At 44.8% G+C, this 13,463-nt stretch overlaps 1 protein-coding gene across 3 annotated transcripts in view; it reads right to left on the bottom strand.

Moving 5' to 3' along the window:
• The window catches only part of daam2 (dishevelled associated activator of morphogenesis 2), a 226,716-nt gene that overhangs the window by 118,302 nt on the left and 94,951 nt on the right, over nt 1-13,463 (bottom strand). For all 3 annotated transcript variants that reach the window (XM_036963291.1, XM_036963290.1, XM_036963289.1), the window contains exon 2: nt 12,092-12,344. In XM_036963291.1, coding sequence (XP_036819186.1) covers nt 12,092-12,259 — 168 coding nt within the window. In that variant the 5' untranslated portion in view covers nt 12,260-12,344. The remainder of the gene's footprint in view (nt 1-12,091; nt 12,345-13,463) is intronic.

Raw genomic sequence — 13,463 nt, 5'->3', positions numbered from 1 at the left:
TGAGCCCAGAAACGAGCCCTCTCAGTCAGCTGGTGTTGGACCTCACCAACCAAGCTGACACCAGCACAGCTTCAAAAGAAAGAATTCCAATAAGCAAAATCATGAACCAATCAAAGGAATCATATTTACAATACTGGAAAAACGAAACAAAATCCCAAAGCCGACTAAATTGCTATCTGACCCTAAACAGAGAATATGAATTGGCTGATTATCTCTACTCTGTCAGAGATACGAAGCAGAGACAGATCCTTACCAAGTACAGGCTGAGTGACCACCAATTGGCAATAGAAACCGGCAGACATAAAAAGACATGGCTACCCAAAGAGGAGCGTGTATGTGGTCACTGCATGACAGGGGAGGTAGAGACAGAGATGCACTTTCTCCTTTACTGTGATAAATATTCCTCACAAAGAGATTCATTATTCACAGAAATGACTACACATATTCCAAATTTTTACAAATTGAACCCAGAGGAAAAACTAAGAATACTCATGGGCGAAGGAGCAATGGCTCCTCTTGCAGCCAAATATGTATTTTCCTGCCATAGCCTGAGGGACACTGAATAATAACATCTGCATAGTAAACAGTAACTTACTTATTATTATTATTACTATTATTAATATAATTATTAATGTTTATCATCCCAAATATGGGTGGTAATGGTAGTGATAACAGTTTAGTGATGGTAGTAGTAGTCGTAGTAATGATGATTGTAGTTGTAGTACTGATATAAAGAAGAAGATGACCGTTATTTAGTTATAAGTTAGTTATAGTTTCATTTTCCATAATTTGATTTTATATTTATTACATTTCTACTATTGACTGTTACCATTTTATTGTATTTATTTTTGTATTATTATTTACTACCATTTTGTATTATTATTTGCTATCATTTATAATTTTGTTACAATGTATATTGTATACATTGTTGCTTTGGCAATATTGACACAATGTTTTTCATGCCAATAAAGCAGCTTGAATTTGAAAAAAAATAAATTTGAAAAATTTGAGAGAGAGAGAGAGAGAGAGAGAGAGAGAGAGAGAGAGAGAGAGAGAGAGAGAGAGAGAGAGAGAGAGAGAGAGAGAGAGAGAGAGAGAGAGAGAGAGAGAGAGAGAGAGAGGAGAGAGAGAGAGAGAGAGAGAGAGAGAGAGAGAGAGAGAGAGAGAGAGAGAGAGAGAGAGAGAGAGAGAGAGAGAGAGAGAGAGAGAGAGAGAGAGAGAGAGAGAGAGAGAGAGAGAGAGAGAGAGAGAGAGAGAGAGAGAGAGAGAGAGAGAGAGAGAGAGAGAGAGAGAGAGAGAGAGAGAGAGAGAGAGAGAGAGAGAGAGAGAGAGAGAGAGAGAGAGAGAGAGAGAGAGAGAGAGAGAGAGAGAGAGAGAGAGAGAGAGAGAGAGAGAGAGAGAGAGAGAGAGAGAGAGAGAGAGAGAGAGAGAGAGAGAGAGAGAGAGAGAGAGAGAGAGAGAGAGAGAGAGAGAGAGAGAGAGAGAGAGAGAGAGAGAGAGAGAGAGAGAGAGAGAGAGAGAGAGAGAGAGAGAGAGAGAGAGAGAGAGAGAGAGAGAGAGAGAGAGAGAGAGAGAGAGAGAGAGAGAGAGAGAGAGAGAGAGAGAGAGAGAGAGAGAGAAGAGAGAGAGAGAGAGAGAGAGAGAGAGAGAGAGAGAGAGAGAGAGAGAGAGAGAGAGAGAGAGAGAGAGAGAGAGAGAGAGAGAGAGAGAGAGAGAGAGAGAGAGAGAGAGAGAGAGAGAGAGAGAGAGAGAGAGAGAGAGAGAGAGAGAGAGAGAGAGAGAGAGAGAGAGAGAGAGAGAGAGAGAGAGAGAGAGAGAGAGAGAGAGAGAGAGAGAGAGAGAGAGAGAGAGAGAGAGAGAGAGAGAGAGAGAGAGAGAGAGAGAGAGAGAGAGAGAGAGAGAGAGAGAGAGAGAGAGAGAGAGAGAGAGAGAGAGAGAGAGAGAGAGAGAGAGAGAGAGAGAGAGAGAGAGAGGAGATGTTAAAGCACCAGGCTTTGTGCTCCACTAATCTGGGCCATAATGACTGGGTTGCCATGATGTCAACCATGCAACCAGCCCCCCAACCAGGCCCTGTCCAAGGTTGGGACTGGACAATAAAAGCCAGGTTATTCATGTTTTATTGTTAAGCATAGCATCAGGGTTCAAATGTACAATTACAAGACATTGGTTTGTCTGACATCCATGTTAAGCGATCAGTGTGTTAAGAAGCAGCGCGGCTTGGCAGAGCATGCTTCGAAAGGACGCATGTCACTATCTTCACCTCTCCCGAGCCCGTTGGGTAGTTGTTGAAATGAGACAATGTCGTAACTACCAATTGGATATCACGGCATTGGGAGAAAATGGGGTAAAATTTTAAACAATAGTAAAAAAAAAAAAAAAAGTACAATTACAGAATCTGAATTACAAGATTATTTTATATACAAGAAAACAAGCGTCGGACTGCCAGGGGTATCAGAGGGGCTGTCTTCAGCTATTCATCTCTAAGCCAGGCAATTCAATGGGAGAGCCAACTGCAGAGATACTATAGACATAGGAAGCAATATAACTTTTTGTTTTATCTCACCTTTATTTATATAGGTAATTCAGTTTAGTCTGGCTGGCATTTTTGTGCACTTCATGTCCAAATCATCCTTTGTTTAGTATCTAAAAATGTTTTGTCTAACAAAGAAATTACTTATAGATGATATGGACAAGTGCGAAAATACTAATATAGGTACCATTGACTTTCATTTGATTTGTGCCACAAATGCAAACAATTTAGCATTTGAAACAGTGGCCAGGTAAACAAAACCAAGGTATGGCTTGCTGTCATATTCTGTCAAAACCAAGGTGTTGCTTGCTGACATATTCTGTCAAAACCAAGGTGTGGCTTGCTGACATATTCTGTCAAAACCAAGGTGTGGCTTGCTGTCATATTCAAACTCCCTTGTATATTTATGTGAAGTTTTAGATAGTAGGAAGTGAGACATGGGGATAGACAAAGGAGGAGAAACAGGTAGGAAGGGCACAGACAGTCGGTGAAGCCGAGGCTCAAACCCCCATGGCCATGGAGGGTATGTTTAGTCCGGAGTCAGGAGTGTTAATGTGGTGCCAGACTATTGCAATATTGTAATAGATTCTGCTTACTAGTTTGTAGTAGTGCACTATATGAGGCATAGGGTGCCATTTGGGATGCAGATATAGCTTTCAGTCCACATACAGTTCATCCCTGCACCAGAAACCCATTCTGAAATGCATTCTCTGCAGACGTATAAACTGCAGAATGAAATTGGGATAGGGAGAGGAAAAACACAAACTCCGATGCTCTGGGCTGATTGCCTACTCGCGGGTCAGAGCCCCGGTGTCCAAACCACTGATGTTTTTGAGATGATCTGGCGAGTTCGGGAATCAGTGGGAAAAGACTCCTGGATTATTACCAGATGGGAAAGAGGCCCGGCGAGCTCCTTTCCTGTTCCTCCACTCAGCCTCCGCCTCCTGTTCATGAACTCGCCAGGCCATGGCTGCATCCCAAATGGCATGCTATTCCCTACATAAGGCACAACTTTTGACGAGAGCCCTATGGACCCTGGTCAAAAGTAGTGTACTACATAGGTAATAGTGTGAGAGCGAGAGAAAGCGAGTGAGAGAGGCAGAGAGAGAACGAGTGCACAGTTACAACACAACACCCCCTAAAAAAAAAAATCACATGGCTCCCCCCCAGTGGCACCCCCTCCCGCCTCCAAAACCGAACAGGAGAATCGAGAAACCTCCTGCACCCTTTCTCTGGTATGCCCCCACGTTGGCCTGTGCTCCTGTGGAATTCACATAAACCAAAGCTAATATTGATACACCTGCTGTCGGAAAAATAAAAATACATACCTGGCTTTTCGTAAACCCAACTTATATTCATATTTCAGCTAAAAACCTAATTGAATAATGTTACAAATTAAAATGGGTGTCAAGCACATTGGATATGACAAGTGAGTTAGCTAGCTAGTAGTCTCCGAAATCATGCATAATTACATCAGATACCCGATTAAGTTCTGAGGGGAAATGTATGAGAAAATGTGCTAGAACGAGGAGCAGAAGCAGGGCGGTAGCTCCTCCCCCTTCTCTCTGCAAGTTTCAGTCAAGTCTACGGGCCCCCTCCCTTCCTCAATTTCGAAAGATGCGCAGGCCACAAAGGATAAGCTAGGTAGCTACTCGACTGTCTGTCATTCATTCCTTTGTTCCACTGCTGAGGAACTCATGAACTGCCTGCAGGGAGATGATACACACACACCGGCATAGAATTGGATACAACAGAAACTGAAACTGTCTGAAACTGTCATATTCCCTCTAGTATACCACATTGAAGCATTAGAAGGGTCGGGACTGTGTGACATGATGTACAGTATGAGAGTAGATTATTTTATCAGTAGTTCGAGGAGAGACAAACCATCTTCAGTGGCCTTGTGATTAGCGTCCACCTGAAATTGGAAGGTTGGGCGTTCAATCCCCAGTCAAGCCATACCAAAAATGGAAACGGATGCCTTTCTGTTTGACACTTAGCATTAAAAAGATAGATTGGGGGTTAGGGCCATGCGAAAGACTAGTGTCCTGTCCAGAGGGCGTGCTTGTACATCAAGCGGCCTCACACTACAGAAACAGGAGATACCCTATGGGCAGTTCTTGCTCGGACAAGACTTCTGTTCAAATCTTACTTTTCTCCCCTATGATAGATTGTTACATAGACCCATCATTTTTGACTCAATAATCCTGAGCTGAGCAGGCCTGATAATGGACAAAAGGATATGAGTGTGTGTAGGTATGTTAGTTTTGTTCATTTTGTGAGGAGAGACATGGAGAGGAAATAGTAAGAGAATGAAAATGTGAGAGGTGTATGCATGTAGGAGTACGTGTGGATGTGTGATTGTGGTAAGGAGTGATTGAGGGTGACAGAAATATTGAGCACAGTGAGCATGTGTGTGTAACTTAAAGATACACTGTCAAACATTTGTATAATTACAGCCAATAGTTTTGAAAGTAGTGCCCAGGAGCCGAATGTGGTCTACGAAAATTGCGTACTACGTCACAAACAGTGTCTTCGGAAAGTATTCAGACCCCTTGACCTTTTCCACATTTTGTTGTTACAGCCTTACTCTAAAAATGTATTATATCATTTTTTCCCCTCATCAATCTACACACAATACCACATAATGACAAGCAAAAACAGAATGACTGTTTTGCTAATTTATAAAAAATAAAATAAAAACACTGAAACATCACATTTACATAAGTATTCAGACCCTTTACTCAATACTTTGTAGAAGCACCTTTGGCAGTGATTACAGCCTTGAGTCACCGTAGGGATGGTGCCAGGTTTCCTCCAGAAGTGACGCTTGGTATTCAGGCAAAGAGTTTAATCTTGTTTCTCATGGTTTGAGAGTCTTTGGGTGACTTTTGGCAAACTCCAGGTGGGCTGTCATGTGCCTTTTACTGAGGAGTGGCTTCCGTCTGGCCATTCTACCCTAAAGGCCTAATTGGTGGTGCTGAAAAGGTTCTCCCATCTCCACAGAGGAACTCCTTTGGGTTCTTGGTCATCTCCCTGACCAAGGCCCTTCTCCCCCGATTGCTCAGTTTGGCCCGGGTGGCCAGCTCTCGGAAGAGTCTTGGTGGTTCCAAACTTCTTCCATTTACGAATGATGGAGGCCACTGTGTTCTTGGGGACCTTTAATGCTGCCAACATTTTTTGGTACCCTTCCCTAGATCTTTGGCTTGACACAATCCTGTCTCGGAGCTCAACGGACAATTCCTTCAACCTCATGGCTTTGTTTTTGCTTTGGCATGCACTGTTAACAGTGGGACCTTATAAAGAGGCGTGTGCCTTTCCAAATCATGTCCAATCAATTTAATGTACCACAAGTGGACTCCAAGTTGTAGAAACATCTTAAGGATGATCAATGGAAACAGGATGCACCTGAGCTCGTTGCAAAGGTTCTGAATATTTGCAAAAAAAATATCAAAAAACCTGTTTTCACTTTGTCAATATGGGGTATTGTGTGTAGATTGCTGAGGAATTTTGATTTATTTAATACATTTTAGAATAAGGCTGTAACATAACAAAATGTGGAAGAGGTCAAGGGGTCTAGGGCACTGTATGTGCATATATGTGCACCACGTCATTGCTCTCTCTCTCTCTGCTGTGTCCACTGAGCCGTTGGTCCGCCCTGCAACCTCATTGGATAACATTGGGCAGGCCTCTTGCTAGCCGTCACTCAAATGGCAAGGGGCAGAAGCTCATTGGCTGATGCACGTGGGGAAAATGTAGGGGAAAAAAAATGGCACCCATGGATTTCGTGGATAATTGAGGTAAAACAGTAATTCTGCTCATAGACTATGCAGGTTTAAACTACACTTTCACACATCCAGCCCAAAGTGGGAGGTCTAAAAAATAAGCCAAAGTACCATTCAATCTCTTTAGGTATGATGCTTGGCCTTGATGACAGATGTGTGTGTGTGCAATTGAGTGTGTATGGGGCATATGGGTCCTGTATGTGTGGATAAGATTGAGATTGCTTGCTGCTAACGAATGGTGCATGCATGCACACAGATGATCTTCTACTCTAGCCCATTCAGGGTTGGACAGGAAAGGAGAGGAAAGACAGGCAAGATGGAAGGAAGTCATATAAGGCCCCGGGAGGACCAACAGGAAGCTGTAGCAACTAAACCAGACTTCTTTCCCAACCTATCCCATGAGGTCTTTGCCCTGGAGCAAGCTCAGAACCCGTATTCATCAACAGTCTCAGAGTGCTGATCTAGGAACATGTCCTCCCTGTCCATACTAGTCTAATCTCAGTGAAATGTCAGAGATCAGTGTCTTGGGCTTGGCACCGCTATGGTATTTGCCAACTCCACCACTACATCCACCACCACCACCACAATTCCTCCCCCCACTGCTATTCTTCCCTCAGACCTTTTTGATGAGCCACAGTGTACCCCCCTCTGGTCCAAGTGAGCCCTGGATCAAGCCCTGCTAATGGGGTTGGCTCAGGACATGGAGGGCTGGCAGGAGAGGAAGGTGAGGGAGATGGGGAAGGGGTGGGTGGGTAAGGGGAGCAAGAGAAAGGGAGAGAGAAAGTGAGGTGAAACCAGAGAGAGAGAGAGAGAGAAAGCGAGAGGGGAGGGCAAGGAACGAAGGAAGCCAGTTGGACAGACATGGACAACTAGGGAAAGAGGAAAAGAGAGGGAAGAGGAAGTAGGGTGCATCCCATGGCCTCCGCTGAGGGTAGTCACCCCAATGGGCTCTCAGGGGACGGAGGGCTGTTCCCCGTGTTACACAACACATTCTTGTTCTCATCCGGCTCAAAAGGACCGTTCCCCCACAGCCGGGGAAACGTTAGGGTAGGGTTTTTAACAGATAAGAGGATCTGCTAAATGACATGAGTTTAATGTCACATGAAACATAGTAACTACAATGTACATTAAAACAACTATTTTGTGGTGGGGTCTTTGAAGGTTGCCATGCAAAGATCAAAGGTCAAGGGTCAAGATTCTGGTCTTGGGCCGGACATTAGTTCTGGAATGGTGGGATTAAAACTGCCCCAGATTAATCTCTGCTGGGGGACAGACAGGGAGAGAGAAACACATGGGGAAAGAGAAAAGGACAGAGAGAAACAGAGACAGAGAGACAAAAAGAGAGAGGAAGAGAGATAGAAAAAGATAAATACAAAGACGGAGAAAGAGAGAGACCGAAAGAGAGCGTGAGACGGAGGCAAAGAGCGAAAGCCTCCTCACTAATCTGTCATCTGCCCCCTACCCTTGTCAGATGCCCACTAGTATTGATGTTGTCGCACCAACTGGGCTAGGCACAACAAGCTACTCCCCACTTACAGCCATCCAGAACAGCCTATGATCCAAGATCATAAGACTTGGACACTGTCAAATGTGGAAGTACAACACACCTTCAATCAAAACAAATACATACACAATCAGGTTGTACTGTAATATCCTTTCATATATTTTTGAAAAATGATTAGTTGTTAGTTACAAACACTATCAATAGATTTGATTTACTTTCTTCGCTGCCCAGCCAAACCTCTTTTTTTTCCTCCCCTCACATCTTGTCGGTCTCTCACTCACTTTCTCTCCTCTTTCTCTTTCACTGTGCAGTGTATGGAGGTAGCGCCACGGTTGAGTTTGGCCCAGTGTGAGCATTTTGTGTGCACATGGCAGCCATATGTAGACATTTCTACAGCACTGCAGAAGCCAACAGAGACCTGAATTCCACTGCATCTATCCTATTGCCATCAGCACTCATTTCAAATGTCACCCGCGTTGTCCCCAAACAACCTTACACTTTGGCTCTTTTGCCAGGAATCTCAAGAGGCATTTCACCTAACCACACTGGCATCACAACAAACCAGCACACCACAGACAAGCATACACATATGCAACGCGAGCACGCACACTTACACACCCCCCACAGCATTTACAGAATTACAGAGAGAGCCCATTTTCAATTATCCAAATGTGAGAGCAATTCTGTTTTGATGATTAAATGTTATTACCCAAGATGGAATTGCCAGAAAAACAAAATGTACTGTCACCACTCCACCCAGAGTCAAATTTTCACACGTGGCATATAAATCATTGGCGTGTGCGTGCTGTGAAAACGACACTGGGAAGAAACCATTTAAGTCAATTAATGGAAGCTAAACATTCTGTATCAGGAAATGCTGTGGCCTGCCCTAAATGGCTATTGTGATGAGTGGTATCCATTAACTTCTCTGATGTGGTCTCCATTATACTTGTCCAAATCAATTGCAATTGTTCCCAGGTTCTTTTGGATTTGTTTGAGAGTTAGCGAACGGCACGGAAGGATCGAGAGGTTAGACCGAGAAGGTTGTAAAGAACCAAGAGGCACAAAGCCCAATATGCTGTGGTCTTGACGTAAGAATGACATCAGTTAGCGAAATATGACACAATGTCCTATGCCTGTACTTCATGGTATCTGTGGACCAATCGGTGATGGTGTATGAAGATCAACATGGTTGAATCAATAAATGTATTTCTTGCAGTGTTTTACTCAGCTGGCACTACAAAATGTTGAGTGGCATGAGTGTACATATCCGAAAGGACTTAAGGCAATATGACACCGACTCTCAGTATCTCTAATAAAACAGGTGTCGGCCCCACTTTATTTCGATAGTCCCATATCTGTTGACAAGCAACTGCTTGCCATGGTTACAGTTAGGTTTAGAATAAGGGTTAAGATAAGGTTTAAGTTTAGGATAAGTGTTAAGGTTAGGGCTAGGGTTATAGGATAGTTAGTTGAAATGTTGTTGACAGTTACTGAACATCTACAAATGATCTATTTGGGACTATCCAAATAAAGTGTTACTGGGGTGCCAAAACATTTTAGAACTAAATCTATATAGTGACTTCTCTGGGAGACACCATTTGTAGAGTTCCAGGCCCCCTGAAAAACATACAGAGATGGTTTGCTCCGCTGTTTGGCCCAGATATGTCACTCCTACTCCAAACTCCACCAAAGCTTAGTTCTCTTTGTGAAAAAAGGAGCTGCATTTCATAATAATAATCCCTCACTCCCGGTGACATGGAAACACACTCAGTTATGTTTTTCATTACATTTTCCCCCACTACTTTCTCCCTACTGTGTTGTGCTAAACTTCAGCTCAACATGACCTCAGTTTTGGTGTAAAGTCCTACAGGCAGATGATCAGATGACCAGATATCCAATTGACTAGATGTCTGGTGAACAAGTAAAAAATGTCAGCAATTTGATTGCAGGATCAAACCAGGTATCCAGATAACTATACCAGTAGGTAAGACCATTTAAGCAGATGCCCATACAGACGACCTGTCAACCAGTTGGCCATACATCAAGACCAGTTGAGCTAACCATTTGTCTAAAAATTGGTTGACTCAAAATTTGATTAACAAGACTATTGAGTGATTCGATGTGAAACCCAGACCAAAAAAAGATTTGGGGGATTTTCACGCACATTTAATCCATAGAATGGTCCTTTGGAGGAAGGCTTGTTGAAATATACTTAAAAAATATATAAACGCAACATGTAAAGTGCTGGTCCCATGTTTCATAAGCTGAAATAAATGATTCCCGAAATTCTCCATACGCACAAAAAACATCACTCTCAAATTTGGCGCACAAATTTGTTTTCATCCCTGATAGTGAGCATTTCTCCTTTGCCAAGATAATCCATCCACCTGAGATGTGTGGAATATCAACACTGATTAAACAGCATGATCATTACACAGGTGAACATTGTGATGGGGACAATAAAAGGCCATTCTAAAATGTGCAGTTTTGTCACACAACACAATGCCACACGTCTCAAGTTGAGGGAGCATGCAATTGGCATGCTGAATGCAGGATTGTCCAACAAAGCTGTTGGCAGATAATTGAATGTTAATTTCTCTACCATAAGCCACCTCCAACATTGTTTTAGAGAATTTGTCAGTACGTCCAACCAGCCTCACAACCGCAGACGATGTGTAATCACACCAAACCAGGACCTCCATATCCGGCTTCTCCACCTGCTGGATTGCCCAAGACCAGCCACCCGGACAGCTGATGAAACTGAGGAGTATTTATGTCTGTCATAAAGCCCTTTTGTGGGGAAAAACTAATGTTGATTGGCTGGGCCTGGATCCCCAGTGGGTGGGATCCAATTACAATCTTGTCTCATCGCTGCAACTCCCCAACGGGGAGGCGAAAGTCGAGAGGCGAAAGTCGAGTCATGGGTTCTCCAAAACATGACCCGCCAAACCATGCATCTTTTTTTTTCTTGAAACACCGTACATCTAGCAACCTGGTCAGCGTGCACTGCGCCCAGCCCGCCACAGGAGTCGCTAGTGCGCGATGAGACAAGGATATCCCTGCCGGCCAAACCTTCCCTAACCCGGACGATGCTAGGCCAATTGTGCGCCACCCCATGGGCCTCTCGGTCGCGGCCGGCTGCGACAGAGCCTGGGCTCGATCCCAGAGTCTCTGGTGGCACAGCTAGCACTGTGAGGCAGTGCCTTAGACCACTGTGCCACCCGGGAGCCCCAAACCACACTTCTTAACACCTGCCCGCTTAACCCGGAAGCCACCATTACCATTCAACTGATGACTGAAGTCAGGCTGCAGGGGCCCGGCCACCACAAGGAGTCGCTAGAGCGCGATGAGTGCCACCAGCCAAACCCTTCTCTAACCCGGACGACGCTGGGCGAATTGGGCGCCACCCTTCGGGACTCCTGGTCACGGCCAGTTGTGGGATCGTAGTGACGCAGCGGTCTAAGGCACTGCATAACAGTGCTAGAGGCATTACTACAGACCCTGGTTCGATTCCAGGCTGTATCACAACCGGCTGTGATTGGGAGTCCCATAGGGCGGCACACAATTGGCCCAGCGTCATCCGGCTTAGGGTTTGGCCAGGGTAGGCCATCATTGTAAATAAAAATGTGTTCTTAACTGATAAATAAATATTTTTAAAAGATGGCTGGAATGGTAGGAAAGTTTGCATGCTTCATCCCATTTCTCCCATCATCTGATTTCTCCCTCCACAAGCCTCCACTGGTGTATATAGTGTAGTATAGGCTTGCACAACGCTCTTCATGGAGCCCTAGGATTTCAGGCCAACCCAAATTTTTTAGCACATCTGATTCTACTTATCAGCTGCTCACCAAGACCTTGATCACGTTCCCCTGCTCAGACGTTGCATGCATCAACCAAATGGTTGCATGTCATCAGCTGTGCAGTCGGCCTCCAGATTGCTTTAATATATGATGTGGTTAGTTGATTCGTATAATAGCTGGAACAGAATACCTGGAAAGGAGTCAAACGTGTTTGATACCGTTCCATTTATTCCATTCCAGGCATTACAATGAGCCCGTCCTCCTAAAGCTCCTCCCAACAGCCGCCACTGTATGTAAAATACCTATCCAGGCATTGTAAGATCTGGTATGCATCAGCAACGTCTGAGCAGGGAAACACAACCTTTAACTAGCTGAATCAGGTATGTTAGGTTAGGGTTGGACTCCAGGAAGAGGGTTGGGCAGCCCTGCTGTTGTTGATGATGGAAATATGTTTTTCTCCCCAACTCACCACCAGTTCAGAGAAACGTGCGTGTAGTTCCTCGGCCGGGGGCATGGGGGCACTGAACTCCAGCAACTGCAGGGGCACGCTGTCCTTCAGGTTGATCTCCAGGGGCTCGCTGCTGCCAAAGCAGCACAGGAACCCCAGGGCGGGGCGCGTCCGCTTCCGCGGGGGCATCGTGGACCACTGGATAGTAGGGGACGAGAGGGGTAAGGGGGGGGGGAGTAAAGGGGTGGTGAGGCTGCTATCTAGGGGGCATGATCTGAAAGACAAGAGAGAAAGAGAGGTAAGGCTAGAATTAGGGCTAAACAACCCAAGAGGGTGGCTTGTCATGGTAACATTGTGTTGAGAACTTCACAGCCTGAAATACGCAAAGATATAGTCTTGTACAATCACATAACCTCCTAAGGAGTAAAAAAAAAAAAAAAACAGGCATAATAATATATGGATACTGTGAATCAATATTACAGCCTCATCTGCAATCATGTTGATAGCCATATCCTCTTCCCTGACTCACCTTTTATATTTTCTTTCCAATTTGTTGTACTGGTATATAATGGGACACAAGGTTTGCCAGATCTTCCCCCAACAATATTCCTAGGTAAGCAGGTTACAGTAAGTTGCCATAAATCCGTGAATGAAGGGCCAGCGAGAAAGTAAAAAAGTGAAGAAGGCTTCCCTTCCAGAAAACCCTCTCACTGAGCCAAGAATGATGATGCGTTTCTTTCTATAAAACCACACTGAACCCCTCACCCATGTCCACTCAAGGGGCCAGACTTTTTTCCCCACCTTCTCTCTCTATCCATCCCTCCATGTCGCGCAGGGGGTATAAGGGAAGGGATGCGGTCTGCAGGGACTGGCACCCATCTCCTCTCTGTGCATTCGCACAGGCCCCATCTGGCCTTCTTCGACCACCTACAATGAGGCCTCTGTCTGTGTGGGGCGAGGGCGCAGGCAGTGGCACTAAAAGCTGGCCGTACCATGTTTGCTCCTTCACTCAAGCAGCACAAAAAAAGATGGGGATGGGGGAGGACAAGACGGGTAAAGGACTCTGTGACAGAGTCCAAAATAAGGGCAGATTTTTCAATGAGACTAGGCGACGGGAGGACTTCCGAGCTGCAGAGATTAGAAAAGGATATAGGTGGTCGGTTGCGTATGAATGCTTACTCCCATACCGGTGTTGTACATGTAGGCACAGACGCACGCACAGATGTATTTATAATCATTCACAAAGCATAATAATCTATAAGCATTTGTAAGACATAACATTGGCCCACTATTCCCGTTACTTTTAACCAGATGCCAAGTCTCATGCATCTCTCTTGCAGGTTCCCTAAGCTTTTTCTCAACGTAGGAGTGAGTTTCCAGTGCACTCTCTAAA

The sequence above is a fragment of the Oncorhynchus mykiss genome, chromosome 26, assembly GCF_013265735.2.
Source record: "Oncorhynchus mykiss isolate Arlee chromosome 26, USDA_OmykA_1.1, whole genome shotgun sequence".
Lineage (NCBI taxonomy): Eukaryota > Metazoa > Chordata > Actinopteri > Salmoniformes > Salmonidae > Oncorhynchus > Oncorhynchus mykiss.
This window is presented reverse-complemented; position numbering and strand designations above follow the sequence as displayed.